General features: G+C 53.9%; 1 protein-coding gene across 3 annotated transcripts in view; it reads left to right on the top strand.

The window, feature by feature from the left end:
- The window catches only part of BAK1 (BCL2-antagonist/killer 1), a 14,322-nt gene extending 801 nt beyond the window's left edge, over positions 1 to 13,521 (top strand). Inside the window, exons 3-6 of one of the 3 annotated variants that reach the window (XM_014953743.1) lie at positions 6,616 to 6,748; positions 6,865 to 7,011; positions 9,549 to 9,729; positions 9,900 to 13,521. In XM_014953743.1, the coding sequence (XP_014809229.1) occupies positions 6,616 to 6,748; positions 6,865 to 7,011; positions 9,549 to 9,729; positions 9,900 to 10,004 (566 nt within the window). In that variant the 3' untranslated portion in view covers positions 10,005 to 13,521. Of the gene's footprint in view, positions 1 to 6,612; positions 6,749 to 6,864; positions 7,012 to 9,548; positions 9,730 to 9,899 lie in introns of all 3 variants that reach the window. The other 2 variants (XM_014953742.1, XM_014953741.1) reach the window with 2 other exon arrangements.
- The last annotated feature ends 459 nt before the right edge of the window (positions 13,522 to 13,980 follow it).

Raw genomic sequence — 13,980 nt, 5'->3', positions numbered from 1 at the left:
TTGTTTGAGGTTTGTTTTTTTTTTTCCCCTTGCTGTGTTTCTCTGAGAAGGTGGTTTTTTCCATACCTCCTGGGCCCTTTGCAAGACTGGGATAACCAATCTGTTCCATAAAGCTGTGCTGGAATGAACTGGGAGAGCGCATGCTCCATGCTTTTGGGAGATGTTTGGCGTCGGGTCAGTGCGAGGAGGGCTTGAAGGGCACAGAAGAAATAGTGTGGAGGGAGCTGTTGGTGTGGGGTGTGCTGGCAGCTCTGTGTGGGCAGGACAAGGTGGGCAGAGCAGGGGAGCACAGGGCTTGGGGCAGAAAATCCCCCTGACTAGCCGTGAGATGTACGGCTGGTGCCTGGTGTCACTTGCTTTCCATTCCCCAAGGCAAAGAGAGCAACAGGCGCTTGATGTTTAAAACACATGGAGAAAAACACACCTTGGTGAGCGGCGCCTGGTCTCAGGCAGTTGGTTTCAGTCGTGCTGCGTCGGCTGCTGGATGAAATCAGGTCCCTGGTGCTGCCTTGACACAGCAGCGGTGAAAAATTACAGCTCGCCATCATTCCAAAGGGGTTCAGTCCGTTTCTCCCGTGCGCCGAGCCCAGCAGACTGTGTAATTGCGTTTCACGCTAATGGGTGAAACTGGGAACGGGGCCGAAAGGAACCTGGGAAAAACCTCTGCTCCTGTTTCATCCCCAAATGATAAAATGCCGCTGCACAGAAAGCTGTTAAACACGGGTGACTTCTTAGCGTGTTTTGCAGGTGGACTTGTAAATAAGACTGAGTCACTGGGGCTCTGTCAATAATGGAGATTAGCAGCTCTGCCCAACTGTCTGTGTTTGAGCTCAGACCCAGCTCAGAGCTGTTTTATTGGCCTGATAACGTTATTTATATGCTGGTATTGCCTGGACTTCTCTCCACCTCAGAGTACCATTTGTGCTAGATCCTGCATGAACACATTGGAAGAATAGAATACCTTGTCCTTCCCTTACCAAAGTCTACAAGGTATGAAAATAAATAAATAAGAGCAGTTGTTTACATATGCTGATTTCCTGTTAAGGCCAATGAGATGCTGATGTGAAAACCAGTGAGAGGATCAGGCTCTGAGCTCTAACCACACTGTTTTACAGTCATGCTTCCTGTACACTTGCAAACACTTACGGGCAGTACCGGCGTCCCTCTGCTTCCCAAAACTCAGGGGGAGGTCCATCTGGAGTTTGGAGGTGGGATCTCTGCACACCTCTTAGGCAGAAGCCTCATGGACTCCAGTGGAAGCAGAAACGTGCAGTTTCCTCCAAGACTCGTTATGGGATTACGGGGCAGAAGGTGGCTTTTGTCAACAGGTATTAAGCCTGGTTTTCATTTTGGGCTCCCTTGCCCTGTTGGTTTATCTTTGGACGCGGTAGGGAGAGAAGGGATTTATCTGCCATTCAAGGGTTTGCTTGAGCATCGTTCTGAGTCCTGGCTCTACCAGCCATCGCTTTGGGCACGGACACGATGCTGTTGGGTCTGTCCAGGCTGGGTGGCCGTTTGCACTTGGGGCATCTTGGGGGCCTTGTAGATGAAGGCAGGAGCTCCATAGTCGTCTTGGCTGTACATGATGAAGAGGAGGAGCAACTTAGCTCATGAATAGTCATGCAAAGGGAGCAAACGCTGCTGAAGGAGGGGCAGGAGGCCCAGCATGAAGGGTGCTGTGCTGAGCTCAGGGGACAGGGCTCATACTTCAGAAAATTAACCTTGCCCTCCTCCAGTGCTCACCTATCGCACGGGGGTGGCATTGCCTCCCTCTTCAGACGTGCTGCCGGGGCACACACACAGCTACAGGAATGGTTTGGGTAATTCCATCGAGGCTCAGATCTCGGGGACAAGCCATGGGTGGCAGAACTCAGACTTGCAGTCACCGTGCTGAATGCAGCTCAGCTCCCCTGCGCTGCTGAGGGGCTGGTCCATGGCTTGCAAATGTTGGTTCTGTGGTCACACTTTGCTCCTGTGTAGACCACGTTAGCTGGAATCCCAAGGCACTTTGTTGAGAAAGGTGATGTGTCGCTAGATCCACTTATTGCTGGTAGAGAAAGGGAGAGAGATTTGATGCAAGTCTCTGCAGGGATGTCCCAGGTGTCGGGGTTGTGCGTGGAACACCCTGACTCACAGGGTCAGATTGGCAACAGTCCTCTTCCTCGGGTTACCTGGGCTGTGTCACACGCCTGTGTGTGTTTAACACTCACCTAACGTGGTGAGGTGTCAGATTTGCTCCTTGGTTGTTTGTCTTAGCTCTGGACTTAATGTTGCACGTGAAGCAAGTCATGAAGGGATAAATAGTTGCCTCAGGACAGTAGTCACGGATCTGTGAGTCTCTGTGTTGTCTTCACCAAGCCCACCTGCAAAAGGAGTAGGAAAAATGTGAGTTGCCTGTTTAATCCTGGGTTCTCAAACATCCTGTAGAGCAACCAAAACCATTTAAACAACTTTTTCTCTTGTCTGGTGCCCACGCAGTTCTTTTCTCCAGCACAGACACAGAGTATTGGATTTCCCATTGAACTGCATCTCCCATCAATATGTGGCTTCCATCTTTAAAAGAAAAAAAAAAATTCTTCCTTCCGATGGCTGTGCTGGGAAATCACTGCTCTGGAATTGCCTCGTGACTCCTTTGTTCTGGCCTGGAAAGGATGCTCCAAAAAATCTGATATGAAAAGTTTGATGGGGCAGAGGGAGATGCATTGCCAGCACCAAGATGCCCACCACCTCCAGCGTCCCACGGACCACTGGGTGTGTTGGCGGGACACCACTGAACACAAGAATTAAAGCAGGTTTCTTCAGCCTGGTTGAGAATCTGGGCCAGAGAATCTCCCCAGATGAACTTCTGTCTCAAAGCCAAGGGTGTTTGCCCATTAGCTCTGCAGGGAGGCTGTTGGAGGATATTGCTCCTCTTTTGGGTGGGAGGGCAGTTTTCCATTTCCCTGTTTAGAAGCTCTGCTCTTGGCACAGGCTGTGCAGGATGATGCCAGCTCGATGCAGGTTGATCAGCCTTTGGTCCTGGGTGGCATCGCGACTGTTGGGCCATAGGTCTCACCAGGGGCTGCCTTTATCGGTGGAACTGAACCCAAGTTCATTAATTCAGATACTGCTCATCCCACGCTTGAACTGCAACTACCACGAGGTGGAGATGAGCTTCCCCTCAAGGCAGAAATCTCCAGAGACCGTTCTTGGTTCCCTGGAGCTGCCTTCTCCCTTCGGAGCCTGTTTCCAGGCTGGGTATTTCCCCCCTGTGCAAACAGAGGCACCTCTCAGTGTCGGTACCGCCTGCCTCCTGGGCTCGAAAGGGATGCTGCCAGGTTGCATCTGTCATTAGTACAGTCTGTAGCAGGGCCATTTAGTTGTAACAAGGTCTGATGGATAATTCTGGGGAGACCTGCCAGTTTTTGTCGTAGCGCAGCCGCTCTGCGGGAGGTGGGAATGGTGAGAAATACAGGATCTTGCACAGAAATGCGGATATTGAGTGTCTGAGACTGGCTGGGGTTCGGTCAGCGTTGTCTGTGGTGTGGATCCGGGCAAGAGGCTGTTGTTGGGTCAGGTCTGGTCTAGATGCTGAGAGTGACGGGGACCGAGGATAACAGGGTCGTTGCTCCATGAGGCCAAAGCAGATCAGGTCCTCCCTTGCAGTGTGGGGGGTTCAAAGCAGCTCGTGAGCCCCCATCATGGCCCTGACGATCCCACACGGAGCCCAAAGATCCTAGAGGAGCTCCAAACTGCTCTCTTCCTCTCCTTTGCTGGCACCGGGAGTCCACAAGGCAAATCTTGATCCAGATCCCCTTCCTTTGAGTGGGAAAGACCCAGAGATGGTCCCCGTGGGTTAGCACCTGGGGGGGAAGGAAAAAAAAAAAGATACATGTTCTCTTTCCCTTGTGCTACTAAAAATAGCGCCTGGGGTAATTAAAACCAGGGAATTTTTTGGTACACTTATTTCCTCTTTTGTCCTCGCGGGGTGTTTATCCAGGCTCTCGCTGAAACTGTGAGTCAGTCGGTTTCGTTTTCTGGCTCTCGGTGGAGCAGTCACTGCCTGGTGGGTTCTGTTTGCTGCCAAATAATCCCGCTCCTGCAAGACAAAAACCAACCCCCTGAAAACACAGCAACCAGGGCTTGTCATTTCCCTTCACCTTTATTTACCCGTCCTGAACTCCCTGTAACCCAAGGCTCTGCACGACAGGTCCTCTCCCTTCCCTGCACCCCATCTGGGGCTGGGTCCATCTCCCTGGAGCCACACGTGGGCCGTGTAGATGTGGCCACCTGGAAAAAGCTCTGCCATGAGCAGTGTGGCATGTTCTGGAGACTTGGATACAGGGTTTTATGGAGCAGCCTTGGCAGGATAGTTGTGTCCTCCAGGCCAGGTCCTCACATCCCTTCAAGCTGCAACAGGGTAGGGTTAGACTGGACATTAGGAAACAATTCTTCACAGAAAGAGTGGTCAGAGACTGGAACGGGCTGCCCAGGGAGGTGGTTGAGTCCCCATCCCTGGATATGTTTAAGAGCTGTTTAGATGTGGTGTTGGGGGATATGGTGTAGGGGAGAACTTTGTAGGGGGGGGTTGATTGTTGGACTCGATGATCCCAAGGGTCTTTTCCAACCTGAATGATTCTGTGATCACAGCCCTGGGACATGCTTGGAGCATCTCTGCATTGGAAATGCAATTTCCAGTGGTCAGAGAACAGCACCGCCAGTCTGGCTGGTGGATTTACTGGGATTTATTGGGAAAGGGTTTTAGCTGGGTTGGCTGCAGTGAGCTGCACCACTGCTAGGGAGCATTGCTGGGGCAGATGTCCTGATCTGCTGCAGGTCACCAGCACGGCTTGGAGGATGAGCACCTAAAGCCACGGGTCTGCAGGGTCCTGCGCTTCTGACATCCCCCCAAGCAGCTTTTTCCTGGGCTCTGCACCTCGTTTAATCTCCACCCTGAGCAGTGATGCCCTGTCAAAGGAGCAGGGCTCTGTTCCATCCATACCATTTCTGTCCCCTACAAGTTTTACATCTGAGACAAGAAACCAGGAAGAACTGTGTTACTGGGACCTCAGGGCCAGCCCCCACGAGCCCTGCGGGGTGCCTTAGCTGGGCTACTTGGGAACCCGTGCTGTAGCCCAGATTGCTTCTCCAGCCAGCTGAAACCGAGCTCTAATCAGAGACATCCCGTGACAGTCCCGGGTACTTTCCCCGGGAGCAGTGTAAGGCGTGTGATAAGGTATCGGTCACCACGGGGCTGAAACGCCTCGTTGGGGGCTCCCTGATCCCCAAGGGGCAGGTCCCGGCCGTGTCCCGACCCCTTGCTCTGCCAGCGTGGGGCTGGGGGACACAGAGCCGTGGGCAGACAGGCAGGGACACGCTTGTCACACGGGTTGTTCCTGACTCACATCCTGCCTGCGGGTTGGTTTTCGCGCGCTGCCGGGGCCGGGTGACGTTACTGCACGGTCACATTCCCCTGCTCAACCCCGGGTACCTGCCGTGTTTACCAGAGCTGGGGAAGGAAGCTGCAGCACCCAAAACTGCCCCGGCCTCCCCCTCACCCTGCGACAGGCTCGTTGCTTCCACAGGGGTTTGTGAGCCAAGCAGGGGATTTCTGCATCCTCCTGAAAGGAGGGTGTAGAGAGGTGGGGGTTGGCCCCTTCTCCCAAGTGAACAATGACAGGAGCAGAGGAAATGGTCTGAATTGCAGCAGGGGAGGTTTAGATTAGATATTGGGAAGAACTACTTTCCTGAGAGGGTGATCAGGCACTGGAACAGCCTGCCCAGTTGTGTTGGTTTTTTTTGCTGGGTTTTTTTTTTTTTTTTTGGTGGTTGGACTCCATGATCTCAAAGGTCCCTTCCAACCATGAAGATTCTGTGATTTGGGGGGCTGCTCTCACCTGGTGGCAATGGGCATGCTGGAGACAGCGTTCAGTCCAGACTTATCGTCTGGCGGTTGTCTGCTTTCAAGTGTGGGACGGGGAGTCACTGATCTGGGTTATGGGTTATGAGTTATTCAAAAGCTCTTTTCCTTTCTCTTCCTGCCAAGCAGCCCGTGCAGGAGCTGCAAACCCTGCCCTGGTGTCACCACTGCTGGGCGTGAGAGCAGTGATGTGTGATTGAATCAGCAAGGAATTACACTAAAATGACCAAATTAACTCTTGCTCGCCGCGTCGCTGCTGATGCCACGCGAGGGCACGACCGGCGGTGACACTGAGAGACAGGACTGTGTGCTGAGGGTTGGTGGGCAGCACTCAGACGGGGCTCTGCCTCCCAGTTTGGGTTTGGATCTGAGATTCCTGGGCTTGTTCGTGCTGAGGAATGTCCTTCCTGAGAGGGGCTGGTGGGACGCAGGGAGCGCTGCCAAGCACAAGCACTTCGGCATCTGGTTTGTGTTGTGACAACCCTGTAGCTGTCTCTTGCCAGGAATGGATTCAAAAGGTGAGCCTGTGCCCCCTAAGAACAAAGGCTGGCTTCAAAATTAACTATTTTTTGTTGGATTCTTTTTGTTTTACTGCAAAAGGCCAGCGTCGATACAAATAACACAAATTTAATGGTCTCTTTCCAAGTTGGAAACTTGGGAAAGGGGGGGAGATGAGCTGCTCCCTTGAATTTCCTTCCTCTTGTCTCTCTCAGAAGACCAGGTGGTGAAGGAGACAGAAGAGGTGTTTAGGAGCTATGCCTTCTACCGCTACCAACAGGAGAGAGAGGAGAGAGGGGAGGAAGTGCCCATGGACCCAGAGATTGTGGAGATCGAGCAGGAGCTGGGCAGGTAAAACTCTGATATTAACCCTATGCAGGTCCCTTCACCCCAACCCGAGCCAGGCTCCCTTGCAGACCCACCCCCGGGTCCAGCTGACCTGTCCATAACACCGTCTTCCTCCTCAGCAGCACTGGGAGCCAGGTGGGAAGGCGCCTGGCCATCATCGGTGATGACATTAACGAGCGGTACGACGCGGAGTTTCGCTACATGCTGAAATCCTTGCAGCCCACCAAGGAGAACGCCTACGAGTACTTCACCAAAATAGCCTCCAGGTAAGGCCACCGGCTCCCTCAGCATGGGCTGGATGCCTTCTCCTGGAGAAGACCAGGGAAGGAAAGGTCAGACAGGGTGCAATGCAGTTGGTTAGACCTTTGTCCCCACCCCAGAGCAGCCACCTCCCTGGCTCTGTCCACACACACAGACCCCATCTGTCCAACCTTCACCCACTATCCCTGGGTTGAGCTCCCAACAAGCTCACCGTGATGGTTCCTGTGTCTTCTGCCCATCTCCTCTTCCTCCTGCGCACTGCCTGGACAGTCTTCACCTAACGTTCATCTCATGGTCCTGGCACAAGCTGACCGGGGTCAGAAAGTTTGGGGGATGTGCCTGGAAAGCCAAGTGAATGTCCCAGTTCTCCTTCAGGGGTCCGATCAGTCCTGGACCAAGGCAGACCCGCTGCTGGTCACACTGCTGCTTGCCTGATGGCTGGGAAGTCCCCATGAGTCAGGCATTCAGAGGCACAAAGCAAACGCAGCTGCAGGCAGTGGGGATGGGCAAGTACTTGCTGCTCTTGGCATGGTCCATGTGGAACAGGATCAGACTAACTGAGGATGGCGGATGCTCCACAGGCTTGTAGAACCTGCAGCCATCTCCTGCAGGTGACACACACCCAGCCCAAAGCACAGCAACAGGGTGAAGGCAAACACACAAACAACGTACTGCCCTGAGGTACAGGCTTGGATCGAGGTGGCCACCAAGGGGGCTCAGTCATAGAATCATTGAATGGTTTGGGTTGGAAGGGACCTTGAAGACCACCCAGTGCCACCCCCTGCCCTGGGCAGGGACACCTCCCACCAGCCCAGGTTGCCCCAAGCCCCCTCCAACCTGCCCTTGAACCCCTCCAGGGATGGGGCAGCCACAGCTTCTCGGGGCAACCTGGGCCAGGCTCTCACCACCCTCACAGCAAACAAGTTCTTCCCCACATCTCAGCTCCATCTCCCCTCTTTCAGGGTCCAACCCTTCCCCCTCCTCCTAGGGCTCCCCTCCCCATCTCTCCTCTAGTCCCCTTCAGGTACTCACCCCTCTGTCTGTAGGGAACCCAAGACACCATGAACATTAAGTGGCTTGCCCAGGGTCATGCAGAAGACCTCTGGCAGAGCCAGGAGAGAAGGTGGGATCCCCTGAGTTCCCAGGTCAGCTCCCATGGCTCCTCTGAGCGTGCCTGGCTCTGGCACAGCCCCGTGCACCCCCTGCTCGGTGTTTGTTGTCTAACCACCTCTCTTCTGTCCTCTTCCTGCTCCCCTCTCCTCGGGAGGCCGCACTGCGCTGTTTTCACTGCTTTGCCAGCCTGAGGCGGTTAACGCGCCGCAAACAGGTAAATTAACCTCTCTCTCTCTCTTTGTCCTACCTGTTTCTCTGTTGTTCCTTCCTGGCCTCTAACTTCCCTCTCCCTCTGCGACCCACACGGTGGTTCCATGGAGAAGACAGTTCCCTCTGGCTGCGCAGACGGGGACCTACAGGAACAGGGCACAAGATTAAAACACAGGGCCCGAGTCTACTCTTTTTAATTTTTATCGTTATTTTTCCTTTTTACTTGCCTTGCTGGAAATCAGGGGAAAAAAAAAGATTTCTTCAAAAATTGGTCTAGAGAAATCAGAGCCAAACCTGCAGACAGTGATCCAGTTTGTGCCCACAACCACCAAAACCTGAACTGGGAGCAGTGGGCATTGACCGATTTTTCCTTTTTACTTGCCTTGCTGGAAATTGGGGAAAAAAAATTCCTTCAAAAACTGGTCTAGAGAAATCAGACCCAAACCTGTAGACAGTGATCTAGTTTGTGCCCACAACCACCAAATCCTGGATTGGGAGCAGCAGGCATTGACCAGGCATATTTTGAAAGCCCCTCAGCCCTTTGGAGTATCAGTCTAAGGCAAGATCAGATCAGGTTTTGGTCTTTGAGGGGTTTGTCCACGCAGGAAAAGAGAAAATCCTCTTCTAACATGCTTTATCCTTAGATATATTTGAAGTTCCTTACCTCCAGGCACAAGCGAGGGATGCTCTGGGACAGGTTGGTGGTAGCTCCTGCTCCTGGTGGCATGTGTAGAGTTTGTTGTAGCCCACAGCCTGACGGCTTCTACCACCACCAGTTCCAGCTCACCTTGTTCAATAACCTTACCTGTGAAAGCACAGGACCTTCAGGCAGCTGATGTGCCCTGCGTTTGGGTTGAGCCAAGGCTGGATGGGTGGGAAGGTGGCAGGTCAACCACCACCATCCCAAAGCTTCCACTCTGGCGATTCAGCCTGTGGCTGTGTGGATTTGGCAATTTCCTTGTTCTGAGGACATCCCTGGCTGAGGCAAACAGCCGTGACCAAGACCACGTTTGCTCTGCTCTGACAGCACACCCTGGCTATCAGAGGCCACGTGTCACTTAGCCACAACACAGCTACATTGTCTGTGGGGCTGGGATGTGCCTCGAGGACCAGCAGCATCCCCAGCCCTGCTCGAGAGCCCGTGGCTTGGGATGCAGAGAGCAGGCAGGTCCGAGCCCAGCAGGGCAGTGATTTAACCAGACCATCACCTTCATTTCAGCCTGTTCGAGAGCGGCATTAACTGGGGCCGGGTGATTGCGCTGCTGGGCTTTGGCTACCACATGGCCATCTACGTCTACCAGCACGGCATCCCGGGCTTCCTCCGCCGCATCGCTCGCTACGTCGCCGAGTTCATGCTCCGGAACCGCATCGCCCAGTGGATCGCCCAGCAGGGAGGATGGGTGAGCCAGGGGGCTGTCCCGGGGGGGTTTGGGGGCCAGGGGAGGCAGATGCACTCTGGCTGGTGGAATGTGCAACCCAGGGACAACGGCATCACTGAGGTTGTGGGGCCACCCGGGTGCAGGGACCCAGCAGATCTAACGAGCTGTGGTTATTCTCTGTTCCCCGTTAGGTGGCTGCACTCGATCTGGACAATGTTTACATGAAGTACATGCTGGTGGTGGTGGCCCTGGTCATGGTGGGGCATTTAGTGGTACGACGCTTCTTCAGGCCCTGACTGACATGGGGGCAGAGGCTGGGGGGGCCCGGCCAAGCTCTCTCTCAAATCTCTGCTCTTCATTGACACCTCCCAAGAGAGGGAGAACCTCCAAGAGAGAGAGAGAGCAGCTTGGATCTGTGACCCTCCTGCTACAGGGATCCCAGGGGCTCTGCCATCTATGGAGACACCACCAGGAGCTATGGAGAGAAGCGGTTGGGGGTGGGAGGGGGGGAGGGAAGGTTCAACTTTACTGTCTGTTTCATGCCTCGCTTACCCGCTGAGGACAGAACGCCGCTGGGGCAGTCCTGGTGGGCAGCAGCGAGGGAGGAGAACAGGCTCCTCCAGAGTCAGGAGGAACAAACATGTAATTGTAATAACGCCAGTGTGTGTGCGAGCGTGTGGGTCTTGTCCGCTCCTTGGGGTAGGTGCAGAGCTCCCCATTTGCTAATGGCTCCAGCCCAGACTCTGCCTGATTTTGAAGAGGGATTGCAGCCATGGTTGCTGTGATTTGGAGTGAGTCACTGGAGGGACAAGCCAGAGTTAGAAAGCCCGTATGGGGCTTGCTTTCACCTCCCCTCTGCTCCTGAGCCCAAGTATTTGAGCCTTCTCTTCCCTTTTAGCAAGCAACCCTACCGCTTTTGAAAGAAAGATGCTGACTACCTGTCACCTGGCCGTGGATGGTGACACCTGGCTTTTCCCCTCCACAGCCTGAAGCTGGGACCTGCAGCTCTCCTGGGGCTGATGCGGGCGCTGGGGTGCAGCCTCCCAGCCCTCCATCAGCTCCAAGGCTGGGTGCCGGCAGGTCTAGGGAACACCAGCAGGCTTCCAAACACTAAAAAGCTGTGGGGTGAGCTGTGGGGAGCTGTGAGGCCTCCCTGTGCCCTCCCTCCAGCTCTGCTGGGGCTTCCATTCAGGAGACTCAGATGCTGGCAAAGGAGCAGCCCAGGGGAGACCAGTTGGTCTCCCTTGCTCTCGGTGGGAGGCACTGGAGTTGTGTCCCATCCCTGCATCATCTCTTTGCCTCCTGAGCTCAGCTGGGCAGGAGGGCACAGACGTGCCCTGGTGAAGCCCAGGGCTGCAGTGGTTTGTGGCTGCCCAGACAGCGGGGAACAGCCTCTGCTGGGCACAGTGCTTTTGGGAAGTGTTTTCACCTCGTTCCGTTCATGACAAATGCTTGAGCATGATGCTAGGGGAGGGAAGGAGGGAGGGAAGCAGCCTGCACGCTCCCATCCCAAATCTTTCTGCCTTTTTCAAAACAGAAGAGAGTCCCAGCGTGGTTTAGCTTTTTACTCCAGGTGACTCTGTAAAGGCTTGAAACTGTGACTGGCCCTGTCTGAGCCAAACTCACCCTATTCCAGCATCACTCAGGTCAGCCAGCTCGGGGAGAGAGTCAGAGGGACCTCAGAGGCTGGAAATGAGCAGTGGTCCTATGTCTGGGCTCCTCTCCTGGTGCAGACAGAGCCCTTCTGGGCTGCAGCCTGGGACAAGGGGAGCAGCAAAACGGTAGCCCTGAAGATCTGAGCCCTCCTGCCCTCTGGGGTCTTCCCACGATGGCTGGAGCAGGGACCTTACCTGGTATTGGGCTGGGTGACAAGTGACAGTGCTTTGGCTCATCTCCATGGGACGGGGATCACCAAAGCGGGGCAGAGCCCAGCTCACCCACAGCCCTGCCCGGTGTCACCTCCTGCAGGGACCACCGGGATGGCCCCAGGAGGGTCAGAGAGACCCCGAGAGCAGCCCGTCTGCCCCGCTGTAACGAAGGTGTTCCTGACAGACCTCTGTCTGACCTGCTTTTACAATCCTCCAGTATTGCCTCCCCGGTTCACTGACTCCTACCTTCATCTTCACCCTCAGATAGACTTTCTCCTCAGTGCCCATCCCTTGCTGCAGTTTAAGCTTGATACTGCACGTCCCGACCCGGCGCAGAGCCTGAGCGGGACCAGCCCTAATTTTATAACACTTGGGTCCCTCACGTTCCTGCCTCTTTTAACATAATAGCAAACTTTTCAGCCTATTTCCCATATCAGGGTCTTTTCTGTGCTTATCATTTTGACCCTGGCTGTTTCCGCAGTATCCCTTTCCCTGGCGGAGTGCCCTGGACTGTGCTTAATAGAAAGCCATTAAAATATTTGCTATGATATTCCTCCTCTATATATCTCCACTTTGGTTGCTTTATTTGTTTTATCTGTGCTGAGGGGCACAAATCTCCAGTGGATTGTCCACGCTCAGGTTTTGGTGCTGTGCTGGCTCTTTGAGACGCTGAACGCCCACCTGAGCTCCTTTGGCCCCTTGCAGGTGTGTTTCTTTGCGTTTATCCCCACACAGCTCCATTTACCACCATCCCACCCGTCTCGAGCAGATCTTGAGACCTCAAGGCTCTTCTCTGATGCAAACCAGTCAAACCAACTTAGTGTCACCCGCAGTTTCCCAGCCCCACACCTTACCTTCTCTTTTCTCGGTGAAAATACCACCAGATGGAGCCTTTTTGCCACCATGACAATGAACTACTAATTGTTATTTTTCCTTTTCTCTTAAGCAGCCCCTTTATTGACACGGCACTGTCCTCTAGGGCAGTTCTCTGGTTCGGTCGTGTCTCCAGCAGGACTTTTTCAGAGGTCCTTGGAAAGAAAACAGTACAAACCAGCTTTTATTCACTACTTCACCCACACACTCCAAGAACTCTAACAGATTGGAGATAGCTTTTGCTCGTAGAAAAAGCTGTGCTGCTTGTAATTTATTCTCATCTTCCAGACAGGGTGTTTCACCTCGCAAACCAAAATCAGCTGTAAGGCCAGCAGACTTTTCCTAGAGAACATTTTTCAGCTCTATGGTAGTTAATCAAGCCCTAGTAAAGTCTGTGATACCAGGACAGAGAAGGGAATTCTTAAGAATAGGTGCTGTAGCAAAGGGAAGTTTCCATTTTGTCTGTTTTCTCAGGGGATTTGCGGGAAGGATTGTCTCAGGATATCAGCGTTGGGTCTCCCTCTGCTCTCGCCTCTCCTCGCCTTCCTGATACTGGTTACTACGTGGGGAAAAAACCAAAACTTGAACTGGGAGGGTGAATGGGTGACTGGTCTGTAGTTCTGTGTCCTGTCACTGGATGGCAACAGCATTGCAGGCACAGCCACCTGGGTGCTGAGCTCCCACAGACCGGGAAATGTCCCTTCCAGGTCCCCCCGGGATCCATCGGCCATGGTTTGCACACCCAGAGCTGTGGGTGCCCACTGGTTTGTACTGGGCTGCTGCTGGAAGCACGAGTGCTTTAGCAGGGCAGGAAGAGGCTGGAGCAGGGTTGGCTTTGCTGGGCTCCGAGCAGCCCGAGGTGAGGTGGGTTGGCCCTTCCCAGAAGCTGATGCTCTCCGTGGGGCTGGTGGCCCCTCTCAGAGATCCACGGCGGTATCTACCTCGAAGCCCCACTCGGCAGAGTTTGGGCAGGGGCCTGGACACAGTCAGGCCACCTTGACTATATGCAGAAGGCTTTTGCTCTGGGACTGGCAGTGCCAGGAGCCATTTTTACAAAAAAAGAAAAAAAAAGAAAAAAAAAAGAGTACATCTCTGCTATAGAAGTAAGAGTTTAGATACAACTACATTCTTAGAATAACCCCAAACTTCCCTTGCAGACCTGAATCAGCCCCTTCATTCTGCAGGGATAAAGCCCTGAGCAACTACAACAGTTTTTTAAATCAGTGTGAACTTTGTTTATCCACCAACCCAGTCACACGTCGTAGCTTGTACAAAAGCAAGCCCTTCTCATGCACTGACCAGCAGGATCTCCTGCTGCCACCGTCGGAGCCACCGTGGTGCTACTGGGGATGACAGCCCCCGGGCTTGGGCTTCTTCCCCTGGGGAGTAAGGGTGACAGAGGTGGGAAGCCCTCAGTTGGAAAATGAAGGCAGAAGATGAGGAGAAGGGGAGAAGGCTCTGCCGTGGCTGGTCACGAGGGGATTGTTCATAGAGTTGTTTGGGTTGGAAGGAAGGGCTCACCCCCACTCAA

The sequence above is a fragment of the Calidris pugnax genome, unplaced genomic scaffold (genome assembly GCF_001431845.1).
Source record: "Calidris pugnax isolate Ruff unplaced genomic scaffold, ASM143184v1 scaffold245, whole genome shotgun sequence".
Taxonomy (NCBI): Eukaryota; Metazoa; Chordata; class Aves; order Charadriiformes; family Scolopacidae; genus Calidris; species Calidris pugnax.
The sequence above is the reverse complement of the archived record's forward strand: the minus strand, read 5'-3'. Positions and strand labels throughout refer to the sequence as shown.